Source organism: Crocodylus siamensis, chromosome 8, assembly GCF_052110815.1.
Source record: "Crocodylus siamensis isolate JL-2025a chromosome 8, ASM5211081v1, whole genome shotgun sequence".
In the NCBI taxonomy this organism is placed as follows: domain Eukaryota; kingdom Metazoa; phylum Chordata; order Crocodylia; family Crocodylidae; genus Crocodylus; species Crocodylus siamensis.
The window spans coordinates 1,502,106-1,526,544 of NC_143402.1; the positions used below are offsets into that span (position 1 = coordinate 1,502,106).

The 24,439-nt window shown below is 54.4% G+C and overlaps 1 protein-coding gene across 1 annotated transcript; it reads left to right on the forward strand.

Moving 5' to 3' along the window:
• The first annotated feature begins 8,159 nt into the window (after nucleotides 1-8,159).
• On the forward strand, nucleotides 8,160-14,064 carry LOC149857984 (protein FAM162B-like). The gene is made up of 4 exons (XM_090060034.1): nucleotides 8,160-8,982; nucleotides 10,102-10,207; nucleotides 12,364-12,472; nucleotides 13,145-14,064. Exons 1-4 carry the CDS (start codon nucleotides 8,811-8,813, stop codon nucleotides 13,250-13,252), a joined length of 495 nt encoding a protein of 164 aa, XP_089916160.1. The 5' UTR covers nucleotides 8,160-8,810; the 3' UTR covers nucleotides 13,253-14,064.
• Nucleotides 14,065-24,439: the final 10,375 nt, after the last annotated feature.

The window sequence follows — 24,439 nt, forward strand, 5'->3', positions numbered from 1 at the left end:
GTTGCAAAGCACTCAGAAAGCCCAGAACAGGGCAGTGTTTTTGGCACTCCTGTTGGAAATCTCGGGGTTTATCTTGTGAAGGCCTTTGCACCTGATACGGAGGGGCACCCTTAAAAGGATCTTGCGGCACCCCGGTTGAGAATTATCGCTGCAGGTTTGGGGGCCAACGGTGGCAGGTGGATATCAAATGGGTGCGGGCGTCCGCTGGAGGCTGGTGCCGCGCACTGAGCCATGCTGTAGGGACTGGAAAGATCATTTCCCTCTGTCCCACTCCTGGAGCGGGTGTCCCACGCGTCCGCTGGCTGGTGCATTTGCCGGGGGGTTTCTTTCAGCCATCTGACGGCCCGTTGAGAGAGCACCCGTGTTGCTCTACAAAGGCATCTCGCTGCCGGGTGGACTCGTCTGGCTCTGAAGAAATCTTTACAGAGGAGCCCCAGAAGAGGCATCTGATCCCAGACGGCGTGCAGCTTAATTATCGATGGAGTTCGTCGGAGTCCCTGAGACAAAACCAGCTCTGGCGCAACTCCACTGATTTCAGCCAGGGATTTGTTTGGAGCCTTTTGTTGTATTGATTACATGCATATTCAAAGACTCATTAAAAAGTGAGGTGGTGACCCAGTTACACGGGGTCTCTCGTAATGATCTCTCCTGGGTGTGTGTTTTATCGGTCTGGTCGATAGCGTACGGCTGCTTTGTAGGTGCCTAAAAGCCTTGCATCATTCTTATATTAAAAGAAGCGCCGCCCATCTGTGTAGAAACCTGAATTTCTAGGCAGGATAGTTCAATCTTTTTTTTTGTTTTTTAAAATTAGGCTTCTTTCCCCCCAAACAATTGACTAATGGACTGACAAATTTCCAAACACATCTGGTTGTGAAAACCACGCAGTCTTTCTAAGGGGAAAATGTCATGAAGCAATGAGCAGGTCTGTCCTTGTCATCGCGTTCCTCAGACTCTGTTGGGGAAACAGGTGTAAAAAAGCCTGAAATGAAATTGTTTTTCCAGTCTGTGAATTGAAGATTTAATTTGCCCAGGCTCTGTGCTGCATCGCTAGTTTTGTTTTACCCGTCAGGGTCTTGCACGTTTATGCAACGTGTTTTAGACCGTCCACTCCCCGCTCTCCCAGTAATCAGTTGTTGTCTGCGGATCCCAGCAAAACCAGTCAGTGCGTTAATTGCTTTGGGTTGTAAAACCTGCAACATGATTGCCCAGATCTGAATTCATTGCTGGATTTCCGTCCGTCTGGGATCTTTACTGCTTGCATATGGCTGTCTCCACACAAATGAGGCACGCTGCAGGTAATCGCGGGGCATTTCGCCCCCTCAGTATGCTGCGGGAGTGCCTCACCAAACACATGCTGGCTGGTTCTGTAATTGCCGCGCTGCAGAGCCCCTGTTGCATTTCAGTCCTACTGCCTAGTGCCCGTGAACTCGGGGCGGAAAGGTCACATCCTGCAGGTAAGCAGGGAGAGAGAGAGAGGGTAACTAAAGGAGCCTTGGGGATTTTTGTCCTCAGTGGCCCTGGCTGTTAGAGTACAAGGTTTCTGGAGTAAGGGCTTGTAGACAATCCTTCCCCCTCCCAGGCTTGGTGTTTGCATGCAGAGGTCAGCTCCAAATGCAACAGGAGTCAAAGAAATGTGTCCCTCTGTTTCAAAAATTCAAACCCAAATTGCTGTATGTTGGCTGAATACCTGAAGTCTTGCTGAACAAAGTGCAGTGGTGATATAAATCCATGGCTTAACCATGGGTGGAGAACTCCTGGGCGCTGAATATTGCGAATCGTAGCTTAGCGCTCCATGAAACAGAGGTAATTGGAGCTTTTCCTCTGACTTAGATTTGCTCCTGCGCACACTGCTGATGGGATGTAATAAAAGAGTCGTCCCTCGTTGTGTGCGCACACCTTACCCACCAAGCAGCTTCATTAAAGCTAAGGGATGACTCAGGTAAGGAAGGACTGCTCGATCGGGCCCCCAGCATTACTCCGTTGCTGCATATGCTGCAGGGAGCAAAACACAGCCGTTAATTGTGGGTGAACTCTCTGAACGTGTCTCACGATAGCAGAAGGTGCAATCTCGTTAGATGAAGTTCGTTTGCAGCCCACCACATCAGGCACTTCTGCCCAGGCTGGGTGCAATCTGGGTGCAATCTGGTTTAATCGAGCATATACGGTCATCTAGGCACCTGGCCTAACCCTGGGCCTGTTCAAATACAGTGTGCCGGCCCAGGAAGCACATGGCACCAATATCGGTTTGACCAGAGGAAATGGGCTCTGAAATAGCTGTCGTCTGCATTTCAGGCTTTTGCTGCCAGCCTTCGTGCCAAAGGCCTCTGACTGGGAGGTGACTGGGAGTAGCTCCTGCTGCTCCTTGGCTGGACGAGATTGTCCTCACTGGTAAAATGCCTCCCTGTGGAGGCTGGTGAGGATCGGGACAGGACTCTGAGGTCAATGCATTTCCCCCACGTCTTCAGGATGTTTTGAATTGCAATGGGACATCACAGCTACAAAACTCTGCGGGGAAGGGGCAAACATCCGTGGAAAAGCAAGAGGCAAGGATTGCTATGGAGAGTAACTTTTATTGAACCGACTGCATGGTTGGGGTAGAGTTAGACAAGCGTTTGGGTATCACAGCACCTTTCTTTGGGTCTCCAAAGCAAGACATTTAACTCTTGAGCTGCTTAAAAGAATTTGGCCATCAGAATTTCGGCAATGTTGGTGGTTGAAGTCACCCCATCAATAAAAAAGAAGCTATTCCCTCCCTGAAATTTCTCTCTGGTATTTTAGCAACTGTATTGTTCTTCTTGGCAGTGTCTGACACTAGTGGGGCTACCTTTGACTATGCAGAAGAAAGCTTGCAATTAGTACCTCCAGGCTGGGGGCTATTTAGGAAGCTCTGTATGAACCCCCAGGGTCTAGTTTTACTCTGAGCCCCTGCATTTGCTTGCCAGATCGCAGCCAGCAATCTTTGAACGTGACTTGCAGGTGGCAGCAAGTAGCTAATGAGCCATCGGTGTCTCGTAGATTTGCAGTTGTGGGTCATTAGGGTGGATAGCTTCCAAGAAGCTTGGAGGTCATGAAGTGCCTAGATGCCTGGCCAGAGATCTCAGCTGAGTGGACTGAGAGCCCCGGGACCTAGGTGACCATCGAAGGGGAGATGGAGACAGAGGTTGTGTCCGTCTCTGAGATTGGTTTTGCACAGCAGGGTCTTTCAGAGGATGCCTTGCTGGTTTTCAACATGCTGCTTGGTCACGCAATCACTGCCCTCCCCTTTGTCGTCCTTGCTTTTTGGTGGGAAAGAGAGCACTATCCGGGGAGTGTGCTGGCTCCGGACTTTCCCTCGTGGGCCACTGTTATTTTAAAATAGATCCTGTAAGAAGGACACTAAGTGGAGACCTTGATTGAACCGCTTCTCTGGAAGTGCAGAGACAGCCGGAGGCTTGCAGGGCAAGGCAGATGGTTAGAGAGGCACTGTTTGGCTTCACTGTGCTCCAAGATGCCCCCAGGGAGGAGCGCGTCTACATGTGCACTTTAATGTGCAGTATCCTATTTGAATGTGCATTAAAGTGTCGTTAAAAAAACATGTTATCTGGCTAATGCACATTAAAATAGGCTAATGCACATTAAGCATCACTTAAAAATCATGCTCTTTAGTTAACGAGCATTAAGACAGGCTAATGTGCATTTTCCTAGTACCTTACAATGGAGGTACTAGGTTTAATGTACATTAGCTTAAGCGCTTTAATGCATGTGTAGACGCACCCTTAGAGAGCAGCAACCGGTGTTTAAGCCCCAGGTAGACAAGGCCTTGGCTGGGATGATGTAGCTGGGGCTGGTCCTGAGCAGGGGGGTGGACTAGATGACTCCCGAGGTCCCTTCCAACCCTCATTTTCTATTCTATGATCTCTAGCACCATATCTGCAAAGGAGCTCACAATACTGTAAGCCACACACCCATCCAGGGCTGTTTATTAACCTCTGCTAAGAAGCTAGGTTACAGCCCTGGTCTGCATCTAATTAGACTGAGGCTGAGAGAGCTCATTTTAAGACACTCTCAGCTTTCTCCATGTCAGCACAACTCTCATATGCAACAGCTTTAATTGCAATGGGTAGGAAAGCCAGGAAGCAAAGACATTAGGTTCTGCGCGCTCTGCACACGTCAGCAGCTTGCTTTGCTAACAGCTTGTCAGTTGTGCTTGCGGCCTCAACTCAGCAAGAATTTATTTTAAAAGCAGGTGAACAGGACAGAGTTAGAAACCGGGGAAAGGATCTAATTAGTACCCTTAGCAGGAGCTAATTAACAGGAACCACGACTCCTGCAAATCAGTTTGATGCTGAGGCCTATAATGATTTGATATCAAATTCTTTTCCAGTAGAGAGAGTAGCAATAATCTGGTGTGGTTTAAGTGCTGTTTGTTGCCAGATAGAAATCTGTTCTCCTGAGGCCCCTTTTTCCTGAAACAACAAATGCAAGAAAAGGAGCTAGGCTGACGGAGATGAAGCGGCTGCGTCCAGCAACAGGCTGGTCACGGCAAGGAGAACGGAGCAGGGGACGGCAGCCCCTACCCTGCCACAGGTCGGGGGGCTTCGGGCCCGCCGGGGGCTGTATGCGGGGGCGCGTGTGCACGCCGGGTGTGCGCCAGAGGCACCGGTGTCTAACAGCACGGTGAAGGTGTGTGTGCATCCTAAGTCTCCATCCCCCGTGCCCCTGCGCTGTCTGGGGCACAACATCCATATGAATGCGCATCATTAACCCCAAGGCATGGAAAGGAGAGAAACGCCGAGCAGCTGAACGTGCTTCTCAGATACCACCATTTACTTCCCTTTCATGAGCAAACACACCCACTCCCTTATAACCCGGTTTGGCCTTGCTTTGGCTACCTGTGCTAATTGCTCCCCCCTCCACCCCCGTCAGGAGGATTAGCAAGCGCTTGCAAAGTTTAGTTTGCAAAGCAGTTGTTTTCCTGGCTGCCGCAGCCTGCAAAGAGTTTGGGTCCAGGATGCTGGTGCAAGGGATGGGGCTTGGCTCGCCGTGCACCACCGCGCAGGACCTTCCAGAGAGCATGGAGTTGTACTTGAATGTGCAAGGGGCAGGCAGGGGCGAAAGGCATCGCGGCTGCTGCCTGCTGCTTGCCAGTCAGTCACTGTGTGAGTCCAAGCAGGCGGGCAGCGTCGCCCATCATCCGGGCCCTCCCTGGGGCCTGGCGCCGCGGCTCACTCAGGGCCAGGGTGCTTTGCTATTTGAGTTCAGTGGGATTAGGATTGGGATTGGGACAGAGCTCAGCTGTGCCACATGTTCTGCGCGCGCCCACGGACTTTAGCTCTCTTGGACTCGGCTGCCGCAGACACGGTGCCTCAGCTTTTCAAGCCAAGGGACTGTGGTTTCCCAGTGGCAGATGCTGGAAGCAACTTTAATATAGGCTCAGTGGGTGTGATATGGCTTTAAAGAGGAAGTTGTTGGGGAAAATGCATGCATATTTTGCTTGCAAACATTCAGGGCGTGATGCAGATGATTCAGCGCTGTGGGGGCAGCTTCCCCAGCAAATGTTCGCTCCAATAGGCTGAGCATGGGCAGGTGGGTTGATGGTTCAGAGCAAAGCGCATATAAAAGCCTTGCTGCCTTCAGAGCCAGAGCGTGCATGTGAGGCTGTTGCTGCTCTTCCCGGTCCAGGGAGATTTTCCCCTGCTGTGCTGCAGAGAAGGGTCAATACCGGGTTGCTTGCCTGCAGCACCGCCTGGCCGGAGCAAGGACCGCCCCGAGACAACTGGGGAAGGGGGTCTGGGATGCGATGTGAGGGTGGGGAGCTGTCGCCACCCTCGCAAACTCCAGCCCGATCGCCGGGCCTGTCTTGCTGGTGCTGAGCTGGTAGCCGGCTTCCCACCGGCGTGAGCTCAGGGAGGGCGGCAGGGCGCACAGCCGGGAGCACCCAGATAGGGAGACGAGGAGGGGCAGGGAGGAGACTTGCCCCGCAGCAAACACATGCTCGAGAGCTGAGCAATTTGAGCTCCCAGGAGTTTTCTGCAGGAGAAACCGGGGCTGCACCTGGATTTAAATGCAGCTGAAGGAAGCACAGGCGAGGGCTGAGTGAGCGCGCGGAGGGATGCAGAGACGCGCAGGCTCGTGGGTGTCTCGTTTGCATGCTCAGGGCCCTGCCGATAGCCGGGCTGGGCTGGGCTGGGCTGGGCTGGCAGGCACCCAGGGGGTGATTTGCCTTCCTCTGCAGCCTGGATGTCACTCGTCTGCTGAGAGCATCTGGCCACCGCTCGCTGGGCGATGCTCTGCGGCCACAGGGGCCTTGCTCGCTCGGTCCCTTCTGCACCGCGCCGGCGGCCCCGGGGACGGCAAGGCTGCTGTCCGCCTATATGGCCTCCCTGGATCTGGGGGCACTCTAATAGACCATTACAGCAGCATTGGTTTGGTACGTCACGGCCCATCATCTCCAGCCTCCCGTACAGGAGGGCAGGCTAAATGAGCCCCGAAGAGTCCCTGAAGCCACGACCTACCTATAAACCTCTAGCCTGGCCCCTTCCCCTCTTCTGTGCCCCCTTCCCCTCCAACTGCGCGGCGCTCCCCACCCCGCGGTGCCTTGTTCGCTGATCGCCGCTTCTTTGCAGGTCTAGTTTGAAGCGGAGTTTGCAGCTGGAAGCGCAAGCTGCCATTCATTTTCTGTGTAGGTTCCTAATCTGAAAATGGATCTAATTTGCTTTGCTGAATTACAAGCAAATTAAGCTAAACACGTTGTGTTATGTCTGGGTGCATTGTGCGGCTTCCATCGCGGAGGAAAAACAAAGTCGTCATCGCCACAAGTTTTTTTGTCCTCGGTATCAATAATTCCATGTTCTCCGAGACATAAAACATCTCTATAAACAGCAGAGGATTTTTCCTTGGGGCCAAGAGATGAATAGCTCAAGTGATTCAGCTTATTCCATCTGCCTCTCATCTTTCATCGCCCGGCTCCTCAAAGAGCATCCTTGCCAACATCGCGTTCTGCGTCCTATCGCCGTCCCCCCGTCCCCTGCCCAATACAGCTTTGATTGTCTTCGGCAATGTGACGTTTGATAGCATTAAACGGTTCTTAACATTTTCCCTTTGGCAAAAGTCTCTTCCCTTTTGAATGAGGATTTTCTTCCTGGATGTAAATCAGCTTTAGAGCCTCCTAAGTATCAACACAGTAAATAACCCAACATTTCAGATAGGAAATGCATTTTGCATTTGCATTTCCTGAGCCATTAACATTGTGCAAAATCCAGGAGGGAAAACATCAAGTCAGTAGAACGATATCGTTGTGCATGATAACTTAATAGTGTAACTTAATACTGTATGATTTAAGAGCCGGTAGGATGGGCATCGGCAGGACTTTCCTGGCATCATGGGGTTTGATTTTGGAAGAGACCAACTCCTTTCCCTTGAGGTTAGAGCCACGTCAGACTGACCCTTCCACTTGCTGCCAAATAGTACATAAAGCAGTGTTTTAGCAAAATTAATGTTAGTCCTCGCAGGCTTTCTCTGCTTTGCTGACTTCCAATCTTAAAAGTGCTGCTCTGCTCTGAAATGCGATTATCTCAAATGGAAACTCTTCCTCGTGGGACCAGCTGCCCTTCTGCGTCCAGTGTCTTTGACATAAATGAGTATATTATATTTTCGTCCCCTTAGCCCTGCCGAGCCGGCACAGCGCGGATGGAGGCTGCTGGCATCTACCCTCAGATGCAACAAATAGACTTGTTTCCAAGTTGTAATTCATGGGTCAGTCAGCGATCAGGGCGAGAGCTGGCGACAGCATTTCCAGGGGGACAATTTTTCAGCTGGAAAATGCAGATTCTAGCAGAACAGTTTGGTCCCGAGTCCAGCCAAGCATCTATCTCACAGATCCCTGTTTGCTGGGTGACTCTTGAAATATCCACCGGCTGGATAACGGGAGGCAGGGCCGCAGCGCATGGCGGGGCACGCGGGGTGCAGCGGTGGTAGAGGAGGTCTGAACTTTGGGGTGCGTCACGAGATGCAAAGCACATAATTCAGGAGGCAGAAATAACCCCCTGCCTCGTTGCTTCCCTCGAGAGTGCCCCGGGAAAGCTTGGGCTGTGATAAATCTGCGCTGCAGACCTGCCTGGTTAATCATTTGCTTTGGTGTTGTACCTGGGAAGTACTGAGCAACGTGACTTCCACCCGGGTTCGGTACCAGGAACACATCACGACAGGCTTTCTCCCCCAGCCGATGCCAGCGACGCAGAATACCCCTGTGCTTGTAGGGGAAGCTGATTTAACTCGCTTGCTTTTTCACGTAACGTGTGGGCAGCTGAGGACGGTTGTGAATGGCTCCTGCAGACTGGCCTTGTCATGTTTTAACTCCTTTTTTGGGGGGGAGAAGTTTTTTGGGTACCGTTGCTGCTAGCCCCGATTGCCGTTCGTGGTCAGTGCCGTGGCTGTGGATGTGATGTGCTGCTCCTTGGGGTATTGCTCGCTTCAGGGGAAGACTCGGAGAAACGTCGCACCTTTGCAACGCTGGCAGCTTCGTGACGGCGCAGACCCTCAGCAGGCCGCAGCTTGGACGCAGGCAACCGCAGTTTGGCCGTTGCCCTCGTTATGCAGAGGTGTGTCTCCTGGCAGAGCCGGGGAAGAGACTTAACGAGTCACCGTGACTCAGGAAATCCGAGGGCGGTGCGAGCGTGCGGCCGCAAGATGATAAGGTGTGCTGACGTGAACCAGCCCGGCTGTGTAAATACCCTCGGAGGATCACATACGTTTCCTGCAGGCACACTGGGTCCGCGGTCGCTGAAGCAGGGCAGAGGCGGGCGCGTGGACAGTACAGCACCGTGCGCGCCATGCTGGGAAGGGCTCTGGGCGGCAAGGCTCTCGTCGCCGGCCTGCGGAGGACGAGCCTGGCCCGGGGCTCTCTGTGCTTCAAGGAGGCGCCGAGGGCACCCCAGGCAAGAAGAGCATTTTGTGACATTGCAAAGGATGGGAAGGGCGCTCCCCTCCACACCGCTGCTCCAGGTGGGTAGGCGCGCTGCCATCCACGCTTCGCTGCGCGAGGAAGGGGAAGAGGGTTTACAAGAAACGGCCACTTTCCCTTCCTCCCCCTTCCCCTTCGGCTCCGTGCAGGGCAAGACGAGCTAGCGGGATCGGGGCCTTGCGGCCGAGCGGAGAAGGGAGGCCTTGCTGCTCAGAAACAGGAATAACGTGGGCAAAGGGGGGAAACTGAGGCAGCAGCTGTGCTGGCTGGGGGAGACCGTCTGTGCCTGGCACGTCTGAGCTTGTTCCGTTTCTGCCAGATCAAATGGTTGCAAATTGCTCCCGAGGAAGCGAGGCGAACGACTTGGGCTGGATTTGGGGCCCCTGAGCCCTGAGCGGGAGCGGGGGGACAGCCCCACCTCGTAAATGCTGCATGCAGGAAAGCGAAGAGACCTGCTGGCACCGTATTTGCCGGGGGGCTTCCTCGCTGTGCACCCGTGTCCACTGCCAAGCCGTCTCTCGGCGCGGCTGGGAGAGCGCGAGCACTCGCCCTTGCATCGGGACCCGGATCTGGCCTTTGCCTGAAGGTCGCTCTGACCTAGCCAAACCCTGAGGCCACAGCCCGTGTCCGCACCATATACATCTTGAGGGTTTGTTCCCCGTGACCCGGCCGAACCAGACCCAGCTGTGGCCGTCCTGGTGGCAGCCTCTCCAGGAGCGCAGGCAGCAGTGACAATTATTGCCTGATCTGGCCACAGAAAGCAGTTTGTAGCTGCGACCAGACACAAGCGCACAGCTGCAGACAGCTTCAAAAATGGCCGCTCAGATGCCAGTCAGACTCCTCGTTACGTGACGGGTCAGAGGAGGCTGTTTCAAGACAAAGCATTTTCTGTAACATCTGTCTGCGCTGCCTAAGGTCCCCCCCCCATTTGGCAGTGGTTTAGCAGGACCAGGGGTGTAGACCCACTGTGCTGTGCACACGGATGCCACGTGGGGTTAATGTCTCATGCCCGTGGACCTTATTTATTAGCAAGCAGGCTTGTAGATTAGGGTGAGTCTCCTGGAGAATGAGAAATGCTGCTCCGAGCTTTCAGGACGATGCTTTCCCCGCTCCTGGCGCTCGAGCAGCGCGACTCACAGCTCTCTTGTTGCATCCCCCAGGTCACAGCGCCTTGAAAAACGAACGGCAGCCTACGGGATTCGAGAAAAAGGCACTGATGTGGGCAGGGCGGTTTAAGAAAGAGGAGGACATCCCAGAGCTTATATCGTAAGTAGGCCTGTTTTCTGGGGACGATAAAAATCTCCGTACCTGATGTATCCAAAAAAGCTCAGCTTTAAACTTTCCTCTCCCCATCAGCTGCAAAAACGCATCCAAATGGTGCGTGCTCTTGTTCGAATGCTACCACCGGGCTGTGTGACAGGGAATGAAATGTGTGGGTGCACTGCCGTTCACTACGTCCAAAAATAATCCGGATACATTTGGAAACTTTAGCTATTTATTTATTTATTTATGTATTTTTTGCCAGCTTTGGAAAGTAAATTGGATTCGGTTGTTTTTGAAAGGAAGAATTTCAGAAGCTGACAAGCCTTTTGTGAAACAAAAGTCTTCTGAGTTTGCAAGGCGTTGAGCTGCCCACCACTGTCCAGTTTGGGCTTCCTATAGTTAACTGGTTCTTCTGAATTCGCTCTTAAAAAGGTCGCAGGAAATCTAACAGAAAATTGGGAGCAAAGTCCTCTGAAGGGTGTTTCCATCATGCAAGTTCACGTGATCTCATTTCCCTTGTTCAAGCTTTATTCCCCAAGGATCAAATCACCGTCTTTAGAGACTTTAATACTTCCTCACTTTTAACATGTCAGTGTTAATTAAACACGGGGTCTCTAATGAACGCTCCCCCCCTACAGAAGGCATTAAAGCCAGGACTGGATATGATATAATGTATTAAGGTGACGTGTGAAGGGCTGGTTGCAGCAAAACGATAATCATGCAAACGCCCTCAGCTATTTGCAGAACCGCGCAGGCCTCGCCAGCCGGGCTGGGGACATTCGGCGCTGTGATGACATCTCCAAAAAAACCTACTCCTTCTGCAACCCCTGCGCCTGGGCTGCTTGAAATGGCCAAAATTAGGAGCCGTCTGTGGGTTTAGCAGGAAAGTGAATGGGAAAAGCTGCCAGTGTGTGAAGGACACCTCAATTAGCCATGGACTAGAGGTGCCAGGACCAGGGATTTTCCTGGAGGCTTTCCAGCAATTTTAATGAGAGGAAGGGTCTCCAGCAGAGCCTGGGGGGCTGTAGGAAGGAGGCAGGTACCTGCCCCCTCTTAATGACTCTCCGTAGAGGGGCGGGCAGTGACCAGAGCCAGTCCCTGCCTGGCACGTTCAACGGTTTGCCACATCCCCGGGTGTGAGACGGGTGGAGAAGGGGCCCGTGGGCTCACCCCGCAGGAGCTTTGTCCACGAATGCTGCGGGCAGGCCGTGTCGGGACCCCACGGTCTGTCCTTGCGCGTGAAACCCTGCCGGCACTCAGTGCAGATGGGCACTCGTGGCAAAGCCCAAAGCTCGTGCGGGCTGTCTTCCAGCCACGCTTGGGTATGCACAGGCTACAGGAAATTGTCTCTCAATAAGCAGATCACTTCAGAGAAAATAGAAGGATCTGGTACCTGCCCTTGGAAAAGTCCAGGCAGGGCTTGAGGCACCCTCTTGTATTCATGGCATCATAAAATCATAGAAAATATGGGTGGAAGGGACCTCAGGAGTCGCATCCAGTCCAACCCCCTGCTCCAAGCAGCACCAGCCCCAACTACATCACCCCAGCCAAGGCTTTGTCTACCTGGGGCTTCAAAACCTCCAAGGATGGAGACTGCACCACCTCTCTGGGGGCATGTCTATACGGTGTGCCTAAACTTAATGCTGCATTTGCCTAATGTGTATTAAGGTGATTTAGGTGTGCGTCTACTTATGCATGTGCTAATGCACATTAACATAGTGTGCAGACCGACTTGGAACTCAGGTTAGTCCCGAGTCAGTTGGCATGCGCGGGGTTAATGCGCCTCAGCTTGTCTGCACGTGCATTAAGGCACTTGAGCTATTCATGCCTAAATTTGAGACCAGGTCTCAACTTTAGGCACGAACAGCCTAAAATCGCCATTTTAAGGTGCATTAAGGGTGTGCACGTGAAGACCTGCACCCTTCACCTGCCTTTAAAAATGGTTAACGCACCTAAATCAGCATGTGTAGACACCACACCCTGGGTAACCTGTTCCAGTGTTTTAGTGAGAGAGTTTTTCCCAATATCCAACCTCTGCAATGTGAGCCCATTGCTCCTTGCTCTGTCATCTGCCCCCACTGAGACCAGCCCGGCCCCCCCCGGCCCTGCCGAAATCGTTGCTCCGGTTCACGCCGTCGTACAACTCTGCTCTGCTGCAGGCCTGAGGCCATCAACGCAGCCAAGAGCACAGTGAGGATCCGGGCGTCGTACGTCATGATGGCGCTGACGCTGCTGTGCTGCTTCGCCGTGGCCATCTCTGGCAAACACGTAAGTGTTCCTCTCCCTTCCCGGGTGAGGCGCTCGATCCCACCGGTACCCGGGCGGGCACGATCCTGTCCTCCTCCATGCGCTGCTGAGACGGGTTTGAGCACGCGGGGGTCACGCGCTGCCTTCAGTCACTTGCTCTGTTGCAAGCGTCTTGTCGCTCGATGCTTGCTTGGGGCGCTTCCACGGCCAGGCCTCGCTGCACGGTTTCCCTTTGGACTGACTTGGCCGTAGCCCATCGCGGTGCCGCCAGCACCTGCAGTTGTCTCTAGCTCCGGGACGGCCTGTTGCAAAGGGGAAAAGGGGTCGACCCCCCGTGACTGGGATCGATTGGGTCAGGCTCGGGTGGGATCCAGTTGGCCCTTTTCTTTTACTTTGCTGCTTCATTTGGCCCTCTCAGCCAGCCCTAGACCCCCAGGGAATGACCTGAGCAATGGTGGGACGATGGTGCTGGAGCCAGCCAAAAACAGCGTGGCGGGGCCTTTGCCTGGGGGCTCGCCCCGACCCCCCTGCTGCCGGTCCTTGGCTGGAGGCTCCGGTGAGGCCCGGGGATGCATTTCCACTCGCGTCTTTCCCCGGGTAACATCAAGAGGAGCAGAGACAGGGCAGAAGGGGGGTGCCCTTGCCCGGGGAAATGCTCTGGGGCAGGTGGCCTTTCACTTTGTGTTTTCCCAGGCCTCCAAAAATGATAACACGCTGGTGAGGATGAACCAGGAGAAGAAGGCCAGGTGGAAGGAGGAAGCAGAGAGGGACCAGGAGGCGGCAGTGGTCAAGGCCGAGTGACGCAGAGCGGACGGACAGGACCGGGGCACTTCGAGCTCTCAGGAGCTTCGTGGGTGTCACTCTGCCAGGGTGAAGATCTCACTGCTTCCCAACGGCTTGTTTCGGGGTCCCAAAATGCGAGTGCCAACACCCAGGATCTCTGTGCCGGCAGCTTTCCTCCGGGCTTTTCGACTGCTCCCTTTGAGAGGCCCAGAAATCAGCCCGTTCTCTCCTAAGCCAAAAATGAGGGGAAGGATGATGTGGCGTTAGGGCAGCCAGGGGTCAGATCTTTGCTCTGCCACTGACTCTCTAGGTGGCCACAGTCAAGTCACTTAATGATGTGGAGCACCTCCAGCCTGCGTGACCACAACCCCATGGGCGGCTGGGACCAGGCATCAGCAGGAGTCCAGACCTTCGCCCCCCTCCCCACCAAAGACATCCAGGCAGACACCCTGGAAGGACCAGCGGAGACACGGCCGCCGTGGAGCAGCGGAGCCGACGGCTCGGCAATCCCACCGCCGTGCCATAACCTTTGTCTCCGGGTACCTGCACTTTATGCACAGAGTCATCACCATGGCAGCATCGCTCGTCCTGCCGCGCTGCGGCTTTGCTCTCATTATCATTATTGTTTTTAAATTCCGGTCGTTATCTTCCAGTTCCCACACTCGTTCCGTCGCCTGCAATCTTGAGCCAGCAATGAACTGCCGCTGCATTGTTTTTGCTAAAGTTTGATTATTAGTGTTTTTTATTTATTTTATTTTTTTTAAATCCTCATAGTTCATGAATTCATCATCAAACAGCTGCTTGGCTACATCGAAAATAAATGCATCTTCTCACAGCTTCATTTAAAGTGTCGCCAAATTCTCCTCGATGCTGTTTAACAGATGGCAGCAGGTCCTAATGAAATATCGAACGATAAGTTTCAGGAAAGCAGTTAAACTTTCAGGCCCGATGACGCACCCTTTCCCTGCCTGTTGGGCGATGACCTAAAATGCTGGGCATCATTCCTCCTATTTTGGGCTTCAGGAGACTTCTTCATGGCCGGAGGCGGACAGGAGGATGGGGGGCACAAAAATGTCTAGCTTAGGCATACACACGCGTGCATTTCCCGTGGCACCTGCCTGGCACGCAAATGCTGGGCCCTGGGGATTGCACCGGGGGGGAGTTTTGCTCCCACTCTGTAAGCGTGGGACTGGCATCAGTTAACGCTGCGTGACAGCAGAGGCTTCCCATTCACTTTAAGGTATCATAGGGCTGGGCCTCCTGTGCACTTAGTAGTGGTAGCCCCCCCCAAAAGAGCCCCACAACAAGTGTTGTTGTCCCCTGTAATGGGGATAGGCCTTGCAGTGCAATAGCTATGGGCTGGGGAGGCTGGGAGCAGGCCAGGCAAGGCCACGGGGATTTGGTAGCGCCGTGTCCTGCAGGAAGCTTCCTAGGGCTGCATCAGCTTTCCCACCGAGCCCCTCCTCGCTGGGGGACCAGGCCTATGGGGAGGAGGTGCGGGGCTGCAGACGTGGGTGGCAGGAGTGGGAGATGCTGGGCTGTGCACACAGCAGCTTGTCCCTCTCCCCAGGGATGCACACGTCTCCATCCCCTCCACAGGCCTTCAACCCCTGTGATGCTATCCGGGCTCTGGGTGCAACACAGAGAAATACCCCCCGCCAACAGAGATACCCCCAGGTGAGTGTGCAACACTGCTCCTCCCCTCCCTCTCCACCCGAGGCCCCGCGCAGCCTTGGGACTCGGCTGATAGCAAAGCATCCTGACGAGACAGGCCTTGCTGTCTTGGACAGGAAACGCCTGTGTTACACCGTGAGGATTCCCATCAGGTCCCCAACTATAACAGCCCATCAGCTTGGGTTTCCATTATAACAGCCCGCCAGACTGGGTCGCTTGGGGGGACTTGCGAAGTGCAAGTGTACCCGGGGCGGCACGCCAAGAGGTGCCCCCTCTCCAGCTGAAGGGATCAAAGCCGGTGCACAAGCGCTGCGGGAGATGTAGGGACTCTCCTCCCCCTATAGAGCAGAGCCAGACCACCAATGCGGACTTAACCACGTACCTTTTAATACTGGGAACATAACAGGCATAAATCAGAGGGGATAGTGGACACTACAACGCCCCAAGGGGCAGGATTCAACAAAGGTTAGACACTTACAATCACTGACAAAAACCAGGGTTAACAAAATACAAGACACAAACAGCAGAACAAGCAATACGGGTTGGTGAAATATAAAAAGGCACACAATGCAAAATGTCAAGTAAACAGGGGGCCTTGGTACCTGGAGGGGAAGAAAGGGGGGAAAACACAATGGCCCCTTTCCACTGCAAGAAGATTTGCTTCTTGTTATCCCACCTACCCCAGGTCACCTCAGCTGGGACTTGAACCCAGATCTCCCCCAGGGTAGGAGAAGCTCTGCCGTGCAGCCAGCACCATGGGTGACACTGCTCCAGCCTGCGAGGGGTCTTCACCCTCCCGGAGCCCCGGCCTCACGTCGAGCTGCCTGGCCTCCGACTGGAGGGGCTGGAAGCAGGGCTGGGGACCCCTCAGGTCGCTGCTCAGATCCTGGCGGGAGCGGGGGAGCCTCGTGCTGGCCGCAGCCTCTCCTCGGGGACCCTGGAGCCCAGCGGGGCCTCTCCTGCCGGCCGCACGCCGCGCTGCGGAGGGGCCCGCTGCTGCCTGCGGGTCCTGCTCTTTCAGGCTCTTCCGGGGCACTGCTCCTGCCCCGCTGGCCCAGCTCTTGCCAGCTCTGTGAAGCTCCTTCCTTGTTGTCCCTCACTGGTCTCTCCCCCGGCTGCCCCTTTTATTCCCCTCCAGGTGACCCCGGGGTCAATCGGGGACCCAGGGGGAGGGGGCAAGTCTCTTGGGCCTGACTGGTGCGGAAAGGGAATCCCAAATCCTCCAATCATCTTTTACCCCTTCAAAGCCCCTGGGCCAAATCATTACCAGATTGGTGCGGAAAGGGAATCCCAAGTCCTCCAATTGTCTTTTGCCCTTTCAAAACCCCCGGGGCCAGGTCACTGCCAGCCAGCCCGCCACACAACTACTGCACCGGGTAAATCATCTGCAAGGGCTGTCTGCAGGACCATGCATTTGAATAGGTAACGATTGCAAATGATGGAGGTAAGTGAGGGTAAGTGATGTAAAAGCCACGGGGAGCAGGAGTGCTGGCTGTCTCCCTCGCACGGGCGTCTCGCGGCAGTAACCGCAGATGCCACAAGAGGATGTTGCAGCGCCGGCGTTGCTCAGGCACCCTCAGTCGGGAACTTCTGCGTCTTCAGAGAGGTTTCATCCTGTGCTTGCAGAGCCCTTTGAAACCCCTTAATGAAAAGCCCCTCGTTACTGCAGTATCCTGTACCACCCTTGGTTTTTCTCTCTGTTGCTAATGTGACCCTTTACAGGGGTAGAGTCGTCGTCACGGTGTTATCCGGTGGCCGACACTTCGCCGTCCGTGTCACCAGCCCGCCCGGGGGCCGCAGGAGGAACACGGCCGTGGAGCTGAGAGGTCCTGGTTGCACGCCGGCATCCTGCGAGATGCTGAGCGCACCCCTTAGTCTCTCTGTCTGAGGCGTCCCCTTGGCACAAGAAGACAAATCGTTCCCTGCTTCATGGGCTTTTTGCAGCTTAGCATGCTCCTTTGCCTGCAGGGAGAGGCACTGCAAATATGCAGCCTTTAATAACAAGCATGGGAGAGGCTTTTCCAAAGGGCCTGGCGTGGGTCTAATGCCGTGCTCGCTGAAGCCAGTGGTTGGAGTCTCCCTGGCAGATTTAGGACCACCCCAGAGTATCTGACGATGCCCCTCGGCCTCCGGCTGCCGGGGCTTGCTGTCCAAGCGGGCTCGCTTGTCCGGGAGCTCGCTGCGCCCCTCGCCTGGAAGTGCGCAGTTCGGGGCTGGGAGCACCTGGACCTCCCCAGGGCACAGGGACATGCGGGAATGCCTGCTCCCCACGGACGGCCGTGCATCACCGCCTGTGCCGCACAGCCTGATCTCCCCTGGTTTTGAGCACCTCCCGGCACCTACGCTAGCGACGTGTCGGTTCCCCCGCCTTTCCGTCTGACCCTCTGCACGCAGGTTTTCCCCAGATCCTAGCTCTTTCCCCAGGATCCAAGATGAGCTGTGCAATCTCATGCCTCAAATCCTCCCCAGCCCCCTCGCGGTCAGCTGTACAGATGTGCCTCCAGCCAGGAGTTGCTTTGCACATCTGGGCTGAACCAGGCTGGCTTCTACTCCCAGCCATCGGGTCTCGATACGACTCTGCCGGCAAGGCTGCCAGTGCTTCTGCACAGGTCAGGGCCTATCTGTTGTGATTGCCTCTCACCTGCCCGGCTCCTACACACGATTGGGGGTTCACACCTGAACCTCTGAGCAATGGATGCTTTGACAATCAAGCCGTTTAACCAGCAGGGAATGCAAGCAGGAAGCAAATGGCCGACGGCCATCGCTACAGCGCATCGCTACGCACGTGGATCTCAGGCGAATGCGACAAAGCTGCTTTCCCCTTGGGCTTTCTCCGTCCAAGCGCCGCACGCTGGAAGCCTCTTGGAGCTGCTGCTTCGTTGCCTGCACCCAGCGTGACGCTCGCATCCTGGCTGCGCCTCGCGGCCTGCGGCGCAAGGTTGGGATTGGTGCACATCCAGTGCTGCTAATACTGTGCAGAAATGCAAAACTCTACAACTCTTGGTTTAGAGATGATGATATCTTTTATTAAACCAACTAAGAAATCGCAAACCTTGTTAGACTCAGGGCCCTCCTAAATACCTTTCTCCGGCCTGTATTCCCCGACTCTGCTTCCACCTGGAGGTTTCTCGATACCTTTGTAAATCCAGGCCTAGCTCAGCCCTTGCTGCTGCAGAAGCAAGACTAAGCAATCCCTGAACTGGGGAATAAGGAGCACTCAGTCATTCGGCGATCAGTGACCTCGGGCAGTTTGATGCACACGGACTCCTGATGCTCTGCTGCACTGTCCCCTAAGCTCACCAAATCGGGGTTAAGTTAGGCCTTGTGTCTGGATTCAACCAGCTAGCAGGGTCCTTGATCCCTATGGGAATAGTTTGTTCCCTTGCTTTCCGTGGGAGGTGGATATTCAGGCTCCGGATGCTAAATTGGGGTGGCCAGCTCTGCCCATGCCCGCCCCAGAGACAGGCTCATGGTCCCACTGACTTGGACTATGAATTCTCTAGGGCAGGGATTGTCTCTTGGGTCCGTGTGTACGGACCCCGTCACAAGTAGGGTGCTGGTCCATACCTGCGGCTCAGGGATGCTACAGACGTACGAAGAAAATAAAGGCGCTCACCCAGCCTCGTTCAGCGTGCACCAGGATCAGGCCAGGATTTACCGACTGTAACGTTGCTGCGTGTCACTCAGCTGGAGTAGGAGCAATTGGGAGGCTGTATAGGTGATCAAATGGGAGGCGGAAAGGGCCCGTTGCATGAGTCGTTTGCTAAATGCGATCACGGCCCATGGTTTGTATTTCTGGTCCCAGGGTGCACGTCGATGCCAGCATAACTCATCGCGGGGCAGTCATCGCTCTGCGTAGCTCATAACTCTGTTCGCTCTTCTGTCATTGTCTACACATTGTCCGGCAACACATTTTATAATGCCGGGGATCTAATCCGCGCCGAGGACATTCTGTGAAGGCTGTCAAGACATCATAACTCAGCGCTGCTCCAAAGGAAATGAAACCACCAAATACTATTTAAAATTACATTAAGGGACTCACACAAGGCTTCAAAGCAAGGAAACGCAATGCCCCGCTATTGTATTGCAGGGCATGCCACGCGAGCGAGAGTCTCCAGCAGCAAGGGATGTTACAAGCAGCAGTGACAAAGCCAAGCAGGCCGAGTGAAAGACGGTTTAAGCTGGGCTCCTAATGGAGTCTGAAAATCCCATTTATCAATTTTATATTTTATGGTTGTTAACTTGAAATTAAGAAACGCGCAGAAGTGTGAGCGCTGCCCCGCTGCGCATCGCCGACGAGTTCCAGGACATTGTGACGGGCCTGCGAGCATCCATCTACCTCTGTGACGAGCAGCACCTTTGCAAGCTGTTAGTGTCGAGACCCTTTATGCATCGTTTCCTAACCTCTCGGTGCCCTTGTCTGACTGGAGGAAAGAAAGCTCGTGATCTCATTTAAACTGAAGTCAGAGGACGTTCGTACAGTGCTGCAACCCTTTAAAACAGTCGTGCTCAAGCTTTTTTAGACTTCAGGCACCCCTTGTTAGACTCAAGGCCCTCCTTGGAAAATGCCAACTTTTGGTTCTCACTTGGTTTTTGGCTGCAGAAAAATACTAGAGCAATTCTCCTGTTGCAAAGAGCTCAGGAAGCCCAAGTTAGGACAGGATCTTTTTGACACTCTGGGTTCTTACTGGAAATCTCAGCATTTATCTTATGGCTCACGTGTAAATGTTTGCACATCCAGTGCTGCTAATACTGTGCGGAAATGCAAAACTCTATGACTCTTGGTTTAGAGATGCTGGTATCTTTTATTAAACCAACTAAGAAATCGCAAAAAAAAAAATATCTTTCTTTGCAAGCTTTCGGGCACATGCGTCCTTCTTCAGGCTGGGGATGAAATTTAAGATGGTAAAAATCCCCTTAAGAAGAAAATAAACTTAATTTTAAGCTGAAGGTGGATGCATGCTCCTCTGGGCCCATGAGATACCGAGATCACCGCTAATACTGCGTGGCACCCCCCAGCCCCCTGAAAAGTGCCTGGCGACCTGGCTGACAGTCGCTGCTGGAAAAGCATCACTGTCAGAGGAACTTTGCAACCAGAAAGGAGAAAATAAAACCAAAGCAGGCCACAAATGAAGCTCCCTGACTTGGAGGAAACTCTTACAAACCAATGAGCTTGTCACGCAGGTCTCAAAGCGCTATCGCCCTGGACTGGGCAGGTTTGGTACGGGGTACTCCGCAGCAGATGGGATTATTTCCCCAGGCTACCGCTGCTTTGGGGCCCACGGCAGTGTTGGTGCTGCTTGATATTGCCTGTTTTCTAATAAAATGTTAAAAAAAAAAAATGCTGCTGTAATAGCAGTGGTTCATGCACCCTTCACATACCCACAGACTGCTGCAGTGTCCCACTGGGAGTGGGGGGCATACCCCTGCCTGGGTTTCCTTCTGCATCTTGTCATCATTGCAAGGAGCAGCGCTACTTTGACTGCCTTCCAGGCCTCGAGGAGCTGTGGCATGGGAGCGGGACAGGATTTGATCCTGGCACGCAGACCCGGGTGGGATGTTTTGCACCCGTTTATAAAGTCTCCGCGCTCAAAGGCTGCAGAAAGGCCGCTCCAGCTTCACTGTTTAAAGACCTGTGACTTTTCAGCCGAGCAAGTCTGGCCCCGATAGTCTACTCCACCTCGCTGAAGCCAAACAGAATTAAAAGCAAATACATCCTTGTGCCAGAGCCTGCTTCTGCAGGCCCCTGCCTCGCATGCCAACCACGCAGCAAACGTGCTGGCCTGGGAAGTGATTTGCAATATTTCTTTTATAGATGCAAACCAGAACATCTCTCCAGCCCGACTCAGTCCCCAAGTCAGATTGTCCTGGAGCTGCAGCGTGGAATGGCTCAGCCTTCTTGCTGGAGGAGGGATGAGAAGCTTGCTCCCAGCCTGGGGAGTGGGAGGCTGAAAGGTTTGCACGGGGAAGGTGTGTGTATGTGGGGGGTCAAGGGTTTCTCAGGGTAGCGTGACACAGGCTGCAGGGCAGGTGGGAGAAGGCCAGACCTCGCCCTTCCCCCACGCTGTTCACCAGTCAGCACTACCCACTATCATTAAACCCATTTTATGAGAGAGGAAACTGAGGGGCAGGCAGAAAAGCTGGCTTGCTGCGGTTTCCCAGCCAGGGCAGCAATCGAACCTGGCCCCAGGCCACCGCAGTGAAGTGCTGGTCCAGCATCACCCCGGGGTAGTATTTCAGCCCCGGGTCTGGCCACGGCACCAGCTGCAGCTCGTGGGCTGCAAGATGACTCCAGGTCCCTCCCAGCTGCAGCTGGTGCTGGGGAGGGTCGTTAGCGCCAGCTGGCACAGGGAGGGCCAGGAAGTTCCTAGACCCATTTTTCTTTCTTTTCCTCATATCTGAGGTTTCCACCCAGAACAGAGGCACCCTGGGAGTGTGGATCCCGAGGCCTGCTGGGAGCCATGCCCAACAGAGCTCCTTCTTCCCTAATGAAAGAGTGACCCGGGGGGAGGCGGAGATGCTGGGGGGGTCCCTGCTCCTGGAGGTAAGGGCTGAGGCAGGTGAGGCTGGGAGGAGGGTAACGAGACCCCGGCTCTCAGGGGTTGGAGTTGCATGGAAAGGGAGCTAGGGAACTGTCTTACCTCCCCCCTGCCCCCACCCTGATGTGGAAGGCGGCTTGGGATTTGGAGAGAGCCAGGCCCAGAGGGAAAGGGAGATGAAGAGGAGCTTGCTGGAGCCTGGTTGCATTTGGACTCGAGTCCCTGCAGGAAGGGATGGCGATGCTGGGATTTCTGGAAGCCAGACAGGAAGGGAGCACGGAGGTAGGTGTTGCGCTCGCTTCAGGCTGGCAAAGGAAGACAAACGGGTTTGCCTGTTGTTTGGCGGGGGGGGCTTTGCCATGCGTGCATGCACGTGTGTGCACCTTTGCTAAGTATGTGTCTGCACATCTGCTCTGCGTGTGCATGCGTCGGCTAGGTGTGCATGCGTGTCTTTACTAGGCATGCACGTGTGTGTCTTCGCAATGCATCTGTTTGCACACCGGTGTCTCGGGAAGCGTACCACCGGGGCCTGATTCTGCAAAGGGGAAAGCTGGTAAGGACGGAAAAAAAGAGCTGTTCCCCTGGCTCCTTCCTTCTTTCATGCTCCCAGCTTCTCCTCAAGGCCAACTGCAATGTGTAAGGCTTCTGCAAATCAAACCCAGCCAGGGTGAGCTGGCAGGGAAGACCTTCCAGCCCCAGGTCACCCCTTTCGCACAAGCCGGGCTCTGGCAGGAAGCTCGCTGCCTGCACCCCCAGCTCACCTGAATGCAAATGGGAGCAGGGGTGTTCACGTGGGGAAGCACCTTTGTATCCTGGACGGTCAAAGGTCTGCTCTTTGTATTAGCAATAATCACACTGAGCATCCTAGTTAAACTAGGAACCTGGGAATATGGTCTGTGCCTTGCCCCTGGGCGCAGTCGCACGAGCTGATGGGGCTACTTCAGTGCCCCCAAACCGGCAGCAGCGTGGTTTGGATTTGCACGTGGAAGATGCTGCATTTGTCGTTTTGAATTGTTGGGGTTTGGATGTGCACTCCTCTCACCCCCCAAAAAAGCTTGAAGTGTGGGGGCTGATTCTGGCAGGTGAAGCGATGGGCCGTATCTCTGTGACATCCTAAAACGTGGTGCTGAGGTGCCCAGGCAGGGCTTTGATTAGGAAAGCTCGGTAGTGGGTAACTGGTCTGCGGGCTGTTCATCACCTAAGTGTCGGTCTGGGCTAACGATGGACTGATGCATTTTACTGCCCTACTTGTGTGCTGGCTCATGAAGCGCGATTGCTGAAGGGAAGCCGGCCTGCCCGCCGTGAAACAGCGTGTTTTCAATCCGTGTTGTGGTGTTTATCCGGATCCATAAAACCAGGGGCTGTTTTATGGCGCACGTCCTCTGGAGAAATACAGGGCTTTCTCGGGGGAAGTGGAGCTGAAAGCCTGAGAGGGGAGAGCAAAGAAAAGCAAGTTTGCTCATAAACCCCCGTGATGGGAAATGCAAAGGGATGTGGGTTTGTCCTAAGCCCTGCTGCAATTGTGAGCTGCAGGAATGAACTCTGGGCAGGTGTTGAAGTCCCGGGTGCACAAAGCCTTGTCTAGGATGATGTAGCTGCGGCTGGGGCTGGTCCTGCTTGGAGCAGGGGGTTGGACTGGATGTGACCCCCTGGGGTCCCCTCAACCCTCCTTGTCTGCCATTGTGAGGAGCCTGCAGGAGGGCTGTGCATGCAGGGAGCATGGAGATGGCTCGCCCTGGACCCCTGCACATGGGTGCCAGCCCAGAGCTCATCATACCATATAATATAATATAATATTATACTGCCCAGACAGCGGAGGTATTCCTTGGTGGTTGACATCCTGCTGACTGCAGAGGCAGTTATCATTTGCGTTTGAGCTCAGCCCTGGAGAAGGGTTTTTAACCCAGGCTGGAGCTGAAGGCCGATTTGCATAATGCTTGACATAAAAGCGACAACACCTCCCACACTGCAACCCGAATGGGAGAATTTGTTCCTGCTGGTTTTTTATTTAAGCGCTTGTAACAATGGAGTGATTCGGTGTGTAAGGATACGACAACCGCTCGCTGCCGAAAAAGCTCCCACCCAGCACGTCATCGTGGCTCGCAAGAACATCTGTAAAGTTTCTGTGCCGAGACTTCGGCACGTTTTTGGGAGAGCTCTGCATTAGGTCTTGCCAATTTTCCCCCTCCCCTCGGCTTGCCGGGATGAGACTTGCTTAAGATTTAAATGGGTCCAGAATTTGCATGCAGCTTTTTCTTTTCCCCCTGGATACAGAAAAATCCTGGAAGTGGAAGCTTGACTTTGTGAGTCTCTGGCACCACTTTTTTGGGGGGGGACCCCCTCTGTGCAGATAGGACATGGAGGTGCTCTGGGTGGTGGGCATGGGACCTTCTCATCCCATGAGCACCATGTGCAGTAGAAAGCCCCCCTCCAGGAGCGAGATTTTGCCCGTCTCCTGTTGGGGCCACGGCTGTGGCTGTGCTTCACAGATTGATGTTGGGGGGACTTCACCCCTGGGTCCAAGGCCTCAAAGTGGTGTTGGGAGCTGCAGAGACTGGGAGCAGTGGAAGGGCCTGGTGTGCTCCTGGCAGCTGTGATGGCTCCCCGTGCCAGCGGGAGCCTCTGAATCCCCTGAGCGCTCGGCTCCCATACCACGAGTCCCTGGGGTGACTGGGTGTCTGGGAGGGAGGGAAGAGCTTTCCCGGCAGCCCGGAGGAGAAGGAAGGTGATATCTATGCTCCTGATTGAGGGAAGAGTTGCCCTGAAGCTTTGCACCCTCCGTGGGAAGACTTTCAACGGAGACCGTATCCTGACTGCCTCCTCGCAGCCCGCGGGGCATCGGAGCAGACGGCGGTGCCCCATGCAGGTCGTGCTCCCTCTTTCTGTGCCTCGCGTGTGCACAAAAGTCGGGGTGCCTGGCAGGCCGCATGCCGTTCTGTCGGACAACGCCGCCTTTCGTTTCTTTTGCCAACGGTGTCCCACGCTCGCTTCC

Coding starts and splice junctions, on each gene's coding strand:
- LOC149857984 (XM_090060034.1), top strand. CDS start 8,811: ATGCTGGGAAGGGCTCTGGGCGGCAAGGCTCTCGTCGCCGGCCTGCGG. Junction 8,983..10,101: donor CCTCCACACCGCTGCTCCAG/GTGGGTAGGCGC, acceptor TGCATCCCCCAG/GTCACAGCGCCTTGAAAAAC. Junction 10,208..12,363: donor GACATCCCAGAGCTTATATC/GTAAGTAGGCCT, acceptor GCTCTGCTGCAG/GCCTGAGGCCATCAACGCAG.